General features: G+C 37.7%; 2 protein-coding genes across 2 annotated transcripts; both read right to left on the bottom strand.

Moving 5' to 3' along the window:
- Positions 1-1708: 1708 nt before the first annotated feature.
- LOC104856164 (olfactory receptor 10A3) lies at positions 1709-2653 on the bottom strand. Its single transcript, XM_010615389.1, has one exon. The coding sequence runs from the start codon at positions 2651-2653 to the stop codon at positions 1709-1711; it is 945 nt and encodes a 314-aa protein (XP_010613691.1).
- Positions 2654-12165: 9512 nt separating this feature from the next.
- On the bottom strand, positions 12166-13110 carry LOC104856124 (olfactory receptor 10A3). The gene has a single exon (XM_010615355.1). The coding sequence runs from the start codon at positions 13108-13110 to the stop codon at positions 12166-12168; it is 945 nt and encodes a 314-aa protein (XP_010613657.1).
- Positions 13111-13562: the final 452 nt, after the last annotated feature.

Genomic DNA, 13562 nt, shown 5'->3' with positions numbered 1-13562 from the left:
AATTTTTTTACCAGTGGTTCCTCAGACAAAGTTCTGCTATCCAGAATACATGAAGAACTCAAATCAATCCGATCTCCAAAATATAAAGACCCAGTTCAAAAATGGGTATCTGCAATGAACAAACATTTCTCAAAGAAAGAAGTAAAAGCAACAAATAAACATATAAAAAAAAACTGTTCCATATCATTGGTTATACAAGAGATGCAGATGGAAACAATGCTGACATTCTATGTCACACCAGAAAGAATGGCTGCTATCAGGAAATAGACCAATAATGAATGCTGTCAGTGCTGTGGGGAGAAAGGAATCCTTCTCCATTGTTGGTGGGAGTGCAGACTGGTGCAACCACTGTGGAAATCAGTATGGAGATACCTCAAAAAACTAGAATTAGAGATCCCATTTGACCCAGCTCTCACCGTGCTGGGTACATTCCTAAAAGAATTTAAAAAATCATACCACAGTGATATATGCTCACCCATGTTATATCGGAACAGTTTGTAATAGCTAAATGTTTCAAACAGCCTAATTGCCCATCAACTGGAGACTGGATAAAGAAGATGTAGGGGTTTTTTTTTTATATAAAATGGAGTACTACGGAGACATAAAGAATAAGAAACTAGAGACATTTATAGCAAAGTGGATGCACATTGTTGCCATACACTTAAACGACATTAATGGGGCACACATGTGCAAATACAGAATAATTGCTCTGGTGTGATAAACTAAAAGTGAAAATGAAGATCAAAATATATAATTCATATTTAATAATAGGCAAAAAGGTCTAAGGGTGTTGGGGAGTAGGAGCGTTAGGGGAAAGGTAAGAAGGGAAAAGAAAAAATAAGAGAAAAGGAAAATGATGGAAACAAAGCCTTTGTGAATATGGAAGGGTGGAGTTGGTGAAGAGAGGCCAGGGGAATGGGGAAAGAATAAGAACTAAGATATATCATCGACAGGTATGTGATCCCGATGATGAATGGAACTGTATTGTGTACCAAAAATGGACCAATTTTAAAAAGTGAATTAATGAATATTTCCATGTACTGTAATTCTCTGATCAATAACACTGCATAAATATTTTTAAATATTAATAAAAATTCAATTTCAGATTATCATGTGTGAAAGTCTATGAAGTAGAACTAGTTTGAGCACTCAGATAAAGGTTCTTAAAAACTTGTTTCAAGGAACATATTTTTCATCCAGAAATAAAAAGCTCTCATTCTATGGATCTCTTCAAGCTCTGGATTCTTGGAAGGCTCAGTGGGCCTTCAGGTGAATCTGAAGTAATTACAAGCACTTGCAAATTAATTCTCAAATACCTCTTAAATTATATATCCACAAAAGGATTCATCCCATCAGTGCCTCTTGAGGGATCTACCACACAGGAACAAAAGCATCAGTAGACATGAACGTATTGAACTAGACATACTGAAGTCACGTCTTAATGGCAGCACCTTAATAATGACATGTAGGTCTATCATAGAGAAATGTGTACATACACTGTTGTGTCATATGTTATTGGAGTTCATGTACCCCCCAAAAAAATAATAGCAATAGAGTACCAAAATAAAGGGATCCTCTGATATGTTTTCAGATTTGGAGAATTCAACAACAACAAAAAAACATTCTTACCAAGAAATGTAAGCTGTTTATTGAATGTAAGTAGAGTTAAGTCGGGTGACAACGCAATATCACACAGCCATTCAACAAGTCAGTTTGTGTGTAAAGCCAGTTTTCTTTGGCATAATTTCATTAAAGCCCTTTTCATCTCATTGTTGCGCAAGCTGTAGATGAGTGGGTTCAGCAGAGGTGTGAGCAGGGTGTAAGCCAGGGACTTCAGTTTCTTGGTCTCCGCTGAGTAGCTGGCCTTGGGTTGTAAATAAGTCAGAATGGCTGTGCCATAGAAGAGGGTGACTGATGTGAGGTGAGAGGCACACGTGGAAAAGGCTTTTTGCCTCCCAGTAGTTGATGGCATCTTCACGATGGCAGAGAGAATTCGAATGTAAGACAGGAGTATCAACAAGAAAGGAACCATAACAATCAAAATAGTGCCTGTGAAGGCATAGATTTCAAACAAGAAGGTGTCTGCACATACAAGCTCCAGCACTGGGGGAGTCTCACAAAAGAGGTGATTAATCTCACTGGGGCCGCAAAAAGGAAAACTAAATACCCATGTTGTCTGCACAGTGGCCACCATAATCCATGACACCCAAGAGAAAATTATTAACTTCACCACAACGCTTTTGTTCATAATGGTTGCATAGGTCAGAGGATGGCAGATTGCAGCAAATCGATCAAAAGCCATTGCCCCCAGGAGAAAACACTCCGTCCCTCCAAAAAGAAGAATGAAATACATCTGTGCAAAACAGCCAACAAAAGAAATTGTTGCTTTCTTAGTGGACAGCACCACCAGCATTTCAGGCATGACGACTGCACTGAAACTCAGTTCCACCACAGATAAATTCTGCAGGAAGAGGTACATGGGGATGTGGAGCCTGTGGTCCAGGAAGATGACTGCTATGACGGTGGCATTTCCCATCAGTGTCACCAGGTAAATAACCAGGAAAACCCCAAAGATCTGCTCTTGGAGCTCAGGAAACTTGGAAAAGCCCAAGAGGATGAACTCAGACACACGGCTTTGATTTTGCCTTCTCATCTCAGGACAAGCCCTATATTGCTCCTGTTGACATACTCTAGAGTATGAAGAATGAATTTACACTTCAGTAGTGAGAGTTCCAGCCTCTCACTGCTACCAAAAATTCTAACAAAACATAAAAAGAGGACCCCATCCTGACAAAAATTTACACTGCTAATTTTGGGGAATGGCTGAATGCTTGGATTCATGAATCTTTCAAACATGCAAGAAGTAAAGAATTCTGGATGAGAAATCTGGTTTTCAAGGCACAATATATTATCAGATTCTTATTGTAACTTGAACACTATATAGCTTGAGGATTAATCTTACCTTTAAAGGAGATATAAATATGACTCTGGTTCCAATGCCATAAAACTGCAATGCTTTTATTTATTTTCCTCAATTTTGTGTAAATATAAAGTCTAAGGCCACAAAGAAATAAAATGGTAAAGACTAGATAGATGGAAAATTAATGGCAACATTTCCATAATCATCTCATAATTCAGTTCTGGAAAACTGTATATAAATATACTTAAAACATTCATTATGTTCAAAATGAATAGCATTGTATATGACAATGAAAAATGACAACATTCCACGGAACCTCAGAACCACTGAATGTAACGATCTTCAGTAACTTCGATACACAGTGTGAATTGGATTTAGGCTTCTTAATTTCTTATCGATTTCTGTCCAATGTTATCAAGATTTACCTAGACATCAATATTTTAGGGCCAGATCTCCATTGCCAATCCTTGTGACGATGATGACTTAAGAAAAGGTCTTAGTTTTCGTCACTATGCAATTCTAATTCAAAAGTTTCCACTCTCTTCCCATTCTCTCTTCCCTCTCCCCACTCTCCTCCTCATCAAGGCCTTCATGTAATCATTAATTATTCAACAACCCCTGATAAACCACCTGCCATTTTCTTAGCTCTGTATGGGCAGAAACACATTAGAGTCCAGAGCTCAACACCACCTAAGCATACTACATAAAATACCTGCCACCCTTAACCAAATCACTCATGAAATCGTCCCTCTGTGCACACCTCAGGACTCCCTAATGCAGCTCGCTCTATTTCTTCCAATATAACCAACTGCTATTATATGTACATACATAAAATCCTATTCCCACTAGAGTATAACAAAGATTTTGTTTGCTTCATTGGTGCATACAAAATACCTAAAAACCCTGGTCCAAAAAACATGTTAACCCAATATTTCTCGAATAAATGCATAAAAGATATAGGGAGCATTTAGACTGTTCTTGAGTAATATATTGTCTGAAGGATAAGCCAATCCAGTCACAAAACAAATGGGAAACAATTGGGAAGTAACAACAGGTGCCTTAGAAATTTAGATGCAGTGAAGACTGCATGTGAATTGGTGTGGGAGGGGAGTTAACAACTGGACTGACAGGCCTGGGGGAGAAGGGCTATCAGGTGGAAGAGAAAAGGAGAAGGAGCAAGATACACTCCCTCAAGTTAGAAAATCTGAGTGACACCATAGAATTAGAATGGAGCCTACTGTCCTTTCTGTGGTGTTCCGAAAAGCAGAAGAAATTCACCGGGGCAGAAGACCAAATCAGGAAGTCAGAGAGACACAGCAGACTGAAGACACAGAATATTCTCTTGACTGCAGATCTGTAGGATATCAGCAAACTGTACAAGAAAATGTGGTTTATTTCCGAATTGGACACAGCCATGTGTTACAGTCCAATGCTTGTACTAATGCTAACAATATACATAAGAAGGATGTCAAAAATCTCCTAAAATTAGCAAAGTAGGTTGTGCAGGACCAAATACTCAAAACTCATTTTTAATTGCCAAAAACACCCCACAATGAGTATTCACTTTATATAAGGTCGTTGGTTTTTGAAAATGAGAAAATTTATAGCATCATAAAATGTTTTTAAATCTATGGAACTGGTAAAAACCATGTAATAGGTTAGAATTATATTTAGTAGCACAGTAGGATAACTATGGCTAACAACAAATTACACATTTCAAAATACCTAGCAGAGAAGACTTATTATGTTCTCATCACAAAGTAAAGGTAAATATCTGAGGTGACAGAAGTGCCATTTTCCCTGACCTGACCTTCACACATTGTGTACCTGATTTGGAAATTCACACTGAACCTCATAAATACTTTCAATAAGTACTAATCATTGAAAACAAAAGACTAAAAGAATAATGAGCAAAATCCTATGACCAGTTGCTCAGAGCAACTGACCCTGGATGTTCTCTCTTTTCTCCATCCCTTAAAAGATCCTACCATGACCTTAGATAACTCTCTGACATGGATCTCATAAGCAGCTTCCCTCTTTCCTTAGGAGTCAGCCTGCTCACTAAAAAAAGGTAAGTGTTGGACCAACTGAACAAGTTCCTTAGGTACAAACATCTAGGATTTCATGCTGAGTGCATGCAAAGTACTTCTGCCTGGCATTACAGCCTGCAGGTTTCTCTGACAGGAAATGAGAAGTTTAAAGCATTGAACTGCAGTCTACTGGTTTTCATGTTTTAGTTGTGCCTCATAAACCTGAGAATCAAGGCATCACTTCAACAGTGTCTCCAGCCACCGATGAGAAATGCAGATAAAAACCCACTGACAAACACAAGTAGAAGCGGCACTTACCTATTTACTCTGTTTCTGTAAGTTTTCTGCTACTTTATCAGCTTTACTACTACTCAAAAGGCACATAGCCATAAATACGATTTAGTGATTCAGGACACTGATTTTATAATATTATATACATAGCATGGTGTGCTCTGGAGAATTCCTAGATGGAAAACTTGGAGTCACTTCTCAACAGACCTTCTCATATTCCGTATGATAACTAGGGAGTGGAACTTGGCCCCTCGGGTGAGAAAGCTCAGGAGAACAAGCTTGAAGCATTACTCTTTCACGTGCTCACAGGGAGTAAACCCCACTTACACAAGAGACCTCACCAGTAGAAGATGAAAGCAGAGGCTGAATCATACTGGAAACAAGGACAGAAGGAAGGAGTCGGGTGAGGGTGTGAGTCAAGGCAGGTGCCCCAACAGCATAAGATTTCACTGGGCAGAGTGCATCATTTGTGCAGTGGTGGGAAATGAAGTAAGGCAAATAGACCCAAGCCTCTGTACAGAAAGTCTGGATACTCCCAGCCACAGAACTTGTATCCTCTTGAGAGAAAATAAATAGGGTCACTGGGATTCTTGAGAAAAAATCTTATGATAGCTTATTTCATACATGGACCTTCTTGACTTTGAGTCAAAAAATATAAACTGGCCTCTATGTCTTTGAACACATTAATACACTTCTCTGCTTCTATTACTTTCTCTGGAAAAGAAAATATTGTTCTTAATCCCATAGTGTTACCAGGCAGAGTCCAAGGAGGTCCCCCAAACCAAAGAAGGGCAACCTTGACTCACTCCAAACACAGCCAGGGTTGTAGACTTGCTGGCTGTTGGCACAGAAAGAATTTCCAGGATGCCCTTGTGAGAGGTATAACAGCATTTATTCAGCAGAACTTGAAAAGTACACACTCAAAGAAATAGAGTGGAGGCCTTAAAAGGGAAAGAGACACATTGAGTTCTCAAGCTGGGTATATCTATGGGACTTGGGAAATATTCCAAAGATGAGTTTTTTAGTATGTACATTCTAGTGAAATCCATCAGAGTTGTCCAGTTGGTAAGGATAAAATACAAACCCTTTATTTATCTGTGCTTGGAGCTGACATGTGCTGTCCTCTTATTAGTGCACTTCCTGAGGATGGATTAGAGGAAGAAAGGACAATTTACAGGGGAAAAGTACACACTGTGAACCCAGTGTAGAGGCTTATTGTCTTGAAGCTTTTCTGAATTTTGTAACCTTGCTGCAGCAGTTTGCATTCAAAGCACAACTTTGAAATTATCAAATCCCTCTGTCACCTTTCTTTATTTCCTCCATCCTGCTTCAATAGGGAATACACGACGATCAGAGACTCTGGGCTCAGGGTAGACTAGATTGAGCTGTGATAACCACAGACTCTTCCAGGGGAGCCCGATATTGGATGAATCTGCAGGTTTGACTTTCTTCAGAATTCCACAGTGTGCCTGGACCAAGGTGTCCGCGGCTAGGCTGAATCCTTGGTTTTAGTAATAATGGAAATTAAAACTAAAGCATAGATTACAGACAAAAGTCAATTAAAAGCTTAGAGGAAAGATAGGAAAGTACTCCAGGTCAGGTAGCTGGAGGGGCCACAGTCTGATACAAAGACCAACATAGTATGTATAGATGTAATTGATCTTAATTAGGGAGCTATAAATGGAGAATCACAAAAAATATTCACGCAGGTTTTTTTTACATTTCAAGTTCAAATTATACGTTTGAGGCTGATACAAAGTGCATCAGGAGGTTACTCAGCAGGAGCTCCTCTCAGATGTATGAGCCACTGGTGAGGGTCTTGGGCTTAGAATCTCAGACACATTCATGTCCAACTCTGTGGCTGGCACAGAAAAATCTATAATCCCTCTTTCAAAAACTCCTATACCCAAATCATGGCTGTTCTTTATTCTTCCACTCTTCTCTTTCATTTCCCATTGATGAAGAAGACTGGGATCAGGGAAAAAACCTTCAGATACTGGGAAGATGGCCTACCCTATGCTAAAGCTGCTGTGTTGGCTTCTATTAATGGATTTTAAGATTAACTGCTTTTTTTTGTTTTGTTTTGTTTTTTGTTCCAGTGATGGATCTTGGTTCACTGAACTAAATTTCAGAGCTTTAAGATTAACTTCTTTCAAGCATTTCTCCTCCACTTTATCCTGGTAAGATAAGGGTTCCTGGCCCTTCCTCACCTTATATCACAAGCAAACACTTTTGTTTCATATCTTAGCCACCAGAGCAAGGTACCAGAAGTAAGAAACTCTAATCTACCACATAAAATAAAAACGAGATAAAAAGCTCTGTGGAAAGGGCTAGATATCAACGAATATGTGATTTGAGTAAGAAAGTTGGGGGTCCTGAGCTCAAAGAGGGCTAGCTTTAGAAGTGGCGCCTAAGGGAGCTCTGAAGAAAGTATGAGAACTCACCAACTAAAAATTAAAGTGAGAAACACATCAGCTCAAGGGAATGGCATGTGACAGCTCCAGGCCAGAGTGAGATGACTGTTTAAACTGAAGGAAGGCGGCATAGGAAAAGATACGTGGGTCAGGGTGTGAGTAGGCAGGATGAACCCATGGAAATACTCGAACAGAGATGTACACGTTACGAGTTCACTTGTTCATGTCTGTGCTATGTTCAGAAATCTTCAGATCAACTTCTACATCTGCAAAGCATGATGCTAAGTGTCAGCACAATTTCTCACGCCTACTAACTGACGTGAGAGTAAAGCTGGTGTCCTGGTATTCAGAGAAGAATCATTAACTGGGCCCTTTTGAACTGGATGTTTAATATCAAAGCGTTTACCAAATGCTGATCGTTATGTCTCTAAAAACACTGCATATTTCACTAAATATTGGCAGTTCAGCTTCTGTTTCTTAGGAGGGACAGAAAAATAGCCGCGCTTGATTCCTATGATCTAAAGTACAGTGCTCTTCCAATCAGCTGTGAATTCCTCCAGGGCAAAGTCCATTTCCCCAGGGCCAGGCACATTTATCCACTCCTAACAAAAAGGTATTGATTAATATAACAATGAGCAAATTAAAAGAGAATAAAAATCATAATAAAATTGTCCATTTTAGGTTGTTCATTGTGCTTTTTTGAAGTGGAATTGTGTTTGTTTCCATTTGGGAAGGCTTTCAAAATTTGTTTCCTGGGGGAAAGGAAAAAATATGAGAAAAGGAAAAAATGGAAACAAAGCCTTTGTAAATAGGGAGTGATGCAAGGGTTTAAGGGAAAGTTAGGGGAACAGGAAAAATTAAGAACCAAGATATAACATGTGAATGTACAAATTCTCAGTGATGAATGTCATCATACTGTACAGCTAAAATGCACAAATAAACTCAACGAAAATAATTTCTTTCCTGAAAGGTCTTATTTAGTTGATCTCTCTAAAAGTAAGGAAAAATCTTCAAGACACCAAAATCCAGAATCCAATGAAACAATTTGCAAATGCCTTGTACATATCCTGATGAAAAAAAATATAGTACAGCATTCAAATATTATTCATCTGGTTTCAACTTTCTAATGTGATTTATTTTCATGGAAATTCAATGCAGTTTAATGAAAATATAGTTTGTTTTACATTACACTTTTCATCTCTGGCCCAAGGAGTTGTAAATCAAAAGTGACTTTTCCTGTGGCTGAATCACAGCCTCAGATGAAAAGTGTTTTGCTCCATTCTCACCACGCTAGAAGCAGAAACTCCAAGCACTAAAACACATGGAATGCAGATTCACTAAATGGGTCCTGACCATTCTCTAATATCAAAGTTAAAATAGGATGTAAGTCTATAATGTTCCAAATGTTACAACTTATAAAATTACTGATTCTGTAAAAAAAAAACTCATACAGTTAGTAAGGTAACTCAAGAGCCTTAGGTAATAGGCACAATTAATTAATTACACGTTTCTCACAACAAACAATGAAAATATGACTCATTCATTATTTATGAATGAAACATCTTGCAGGCATTTTGGCCTACAATTGACACTTTAACAAAAGTATTTAAAGGCTTTAAAAGAGAATAAAAATCATAATAAAATTGTCCATTTTAGGTTGTTCATTGTGCTTTTTTGAAGTGGAATTGTGTTTGTTTCCATTTGGGAAGGCTTTCAAAATTTGTTTCCTGGGGGAAAGGAAAAAATATGAGAAAAGGAAAAAATGGAAACAAAGCCTTTGTAAATAGGGAGTGATGCAAGGGTTTAAGGGAAAGTTAGGGGAACAGGAAAAATTAAGAACCAAGATATAACATGTGAATGTACAAATTCTCAGTGATGAATGTCATCATACTGTACAGCTAAAATGCACAAATAAACTCAACGAAAATAATTTCTTTCCTGAAAGGTCTTATTTAGTTGATCTCTCTAAAAGTAAGGAAAAATCTTCAAGACACCAAAATCCAGAATCCAATGAAACAATTTGCAAATGCCTTGTACATATCCTGATGAAAAAAAATATAGTACAGCATTCAAATATTATTCATCTGGTTTCAACTTTCTAATGTGATTTATTTTCATGGAAATTCAATGCAGTTTAATGAAAATATAGTTTGTTTTACATTACACTTTTCATCTCTGGCCCAAGGAGTTGTAAATCAAAAGTGACTTTTCCTGTGGCTGAATCACAGCCTCAGATGAAAAGTGTTTTGCTCCATTCTCACCACGCTAGAAGCAGAAACTCCAAGCACTAAAACACATGGAATGCAGATTCACTAAATGGGTCCTGACCATTCTCTAATATCAAAGTTAAAATAGGATGTAAGTCTATAATGTTCCAAATGTTACAACTTATAAAATTACTGATTCTGTAAAAAAAAAACTCATACAGTTAGTAAGGTAACTCAAGAGCCTTAGGTAATAGGCACAATTAATTAATTACACGTTTCTCACAACAAACAATGAAAATATGACTCATTCATTATTTATGAATGAAACATCTTGCAGGCATTTTGGCCTACAATTGACACTTTAACAAAAGTATTTAAAGGCGCAGTCTATAGGTGATTATAATACTAATAGTAGCAAGAGTGAATTAATGAACTCTTGAAGATAATTGGCATAGAAAAAGATGTTATGAACAAAATCTCAGTAGCACGGGAACTAGAACAAGGAATCAACAACTGAGATCTCGTCTTTTTTAAAATCTTCTACACTTCAAGAGAAAGCACCAACAGAGTGAAAACACAACCTACAATGTGGTAAAAAGGATTTTACCAGTGGTTCCTCAGAAAAAGGTCTGCTATTCAGAATATATAAAGAACACAAATAAATCAAAACCCCCAAAACGTAAAGACACAATTCAAAAAGGGCATCTGCAATGAAAAAATATTTCTCAAACAAAGAAGTAAAAGCAACAAATAAATTTATGAAAAAAAGTTCAATATCATTGGTTATACAAGAGATGCAGATGAAAACAACTCTGAGATTCTATGTCACACCAGAAAGAATGGCTGCTATCAAAAAATCAACCAATAACGAATGTTGTCAGTGATGTGGGGCGAAAGGAACCCTTCTCCATTAATGGTGGAAGTACAGACTGGTGCAACCACTGTGGAAATCAATATGCAGATACCGCAACAAACTAGGATTAGAGGTTCCATTTGATCGAGCTCTCACCCTGCTGGATATAGTCCCGGAAGAATAAAAAAAATAATCATACCACAGTGATATATGCTCACCCATGGTTATAGCGGCACACTTCGTAATAGCTAAAACTTTCAAACAGCCTAATTACCCATCAGCTGGAGACTGGATAAAGAATACGTGGGTTTTTTTACAAAATGGAGCACTACATAGCCAGAAAGACTAACAAACTAGAGACATTTAGGCCAAATGGATGCACATGGTTGCCATACACTTAAGGGACATTAATGGGACACACATGTGCAAATACAGAATAATTGCTCTGGTGTGATAAACTAAAAGTGAAAATGAGGATCAAAATGTATAATTCATATTTTATAATAGGAAAAAAGGTCTAAAGGTGTTGGGGAGTAGGAGGGATAGGGGAAAGGCAAGAAGGGAAAAGAAAAAATAAGAGAAAAGGAAAATGATGGAAACAAAGCCTTTGTGAATATGGAAGGGTGGAGTTGGTGAAGAGAGGCCAGGGGAATGGGGAAAGAATAAGAACTAAGATATATCATCGACAGGTATGTGATCCCGATGATGAATGTAACTGTATTGTGTACTGAAAATGGACCAATTTTAAAAAGTGAATTAATGCATATTTCCATGTACTGTAATTCTGTGATCAATAACACTGCATAAATATTTTTAAATATTAATAAAAATTCAATTTCAGATTATCCTGTGTGAAAGTCTATGAAGTAGAACTAGTTTGAGTACTCAGATAAAGGTTTTTAAAAACCTCTTTCAAGGAACATATTTTTCATCCAGAAATAAAAAGCTCATCATTCTATGGATCTCTTCAAGCTCCAGATGCTTGAAAGGGTCAGTGCACCTTCAGATGAACCTGAAGTATTTACAATCACTTTGACAATTAATTCTCGAATACCTCTTAAATTATATATGCACAAAAGGATTCATCCCATCAGTGCCTCTTGAGGGATCTACCACACAGGAACAAAAGCATCAGTAGACATGAACGTATTGAACTAGACATACTGAAGCCACGTCTCAATGGCAGCACCTTAATAATGACATGTAGGTCTATCATAGAGAAATGTGTACATACACTGTTGTGTCATATGTTATTGGAGTTCATGTACCCCATAAAAATAGTAATAGCAATAGAGTACCAAAATAAAGGGATCCTCTGATATGTTTTCAGACTTGGAGAATTCAACAACAGCAAAGCAACAAAATTCTTATCAAGAAATGTAAACTGTTTATTTAATGTAAGTAGAGTTAAATTGGGTGACAACCCAATATCAGACAGCCCTTCAACGAGTCAGTATGTGTGTAAAACCAGTTTTCTTTGGCATAATTTCATTAAAGCCCTTTTCATCTCATTGTTGCGCAAGCTGTAGATGAGTGGGTTCAGCAGAGGTGTGAGCAGGGTGTAAGCCAGGGACTTCAGTTTCTTGGTCTCCGCTGAGTAGCTGGCCTTGGGTTGTAAATAAGTCAGAATGGCTGTGCCATAGAAGAGGGTGACTGATGTGAGGTGAGAGGCACACGTGGAAAAGGCTTTTTGCCTCCCAGTAGTTGATGGCATCTTCACGATGGCAGAGAGAATTCGAATGTAAGACAGGAGTATCAACAAGAAAGGAACCATAACAATCAAAATAGTGCCTGTGAAGGCATAGATTTCAAACAAGAAGGTGTCTGCACATACAAGCTCCAGCACTGGGGGAGTCTCACAAAAGAGGTGATTAATCTCACTGGGGCCACAAAAAGGAAAACTAAATACCCACGTTGTCTGCACTGTGGCCACCAAAATCCCTGATACCCATGAGAAAGTTATTAACTTTATCATAATACTTTTGTTCATAATGGTTGGGTAGGTCAGAGGATGGCAGATTGCAGCAAATCGATCAAAAGCCATTGCTCCCAGGAGAAAACACTCCGTCCCTCCAAAAAGAAGAATGAAATACATCTGTGCAAAACAGCCAACAAAAGAAATTGTTGCTTTCTTAGTGGACAGCACCACCAGTATTTCAGGCATGACGACTGCACTGAAACTCAGTTCCACCACAGATAAATTCTGCAGGAAGAGGTACATGGGGATGTGGAGCCTGTGGTCCAGGAAGATGACTGCTATGACGGTGGCATTTCCCATCAGTGTCACCAGGTAAATAACCAGGAAAACCCCAAAGATCTGCTCTTGGAGCTCAGGAAACTTGGAAAAGCCCAAGAGGATGAACTCAGCCACACAGCTTTGGTTTTGCCTGCTCATTTCAGTAGTACAGCCCTAGATGTTTCTTATTCATATAGTATTTGAAGAATGACATCAAAGCTCCATATGTGAGAATTCAAGTCTGGACTTCTTGTTAGAATACATAACAGCACATTCTTTTTAACTGAAGTTCAGGTTAACAATTTTGAAGAATGATCAATAACTCTTTATAGTGAAACTTTAAAATACAAACAAAACAGTGAAGAATTTTAGCTCAGAAATCTAACTTTAAAGGTACAAAATAATAGTCTCTGGCAAGTTTTTTTTTAATGTAGCAAAAATTAAACCTATTCTGATAACAGGTACAAACATTTTGGTATTTAGAATCCATGATCTGTTACACTGATATATCCATAATTGTGCTCTTTTTAATTGTATGAATTTTGAAATGAGTTTCAAATTAGACAAATATCAAAATGTACAGAAAAATGAAAATATCTTTAAACATATAA

The sequence above is a fragment of the Fukomys damarensis genome, unplaced genomic scaffold, assembly GCF_012274545.1.
Source record: "Fukomys damarensis isolate Sample0158 unplaced genomic scaffold, DMR_v1.0_HiC HiC_scaffold_16, whole genome shotgun sequence".
Taxonomy (NCBI): domain Eukaryota; kingdom Metazoa; phylum Chordata; class Mammalia; order Rodentia; family Bathyergidae; genus Fukomys; species Fukomys damarensis.
This window is presented reverse-complemented; position numbering and strand designations above follow the sequence as displayed.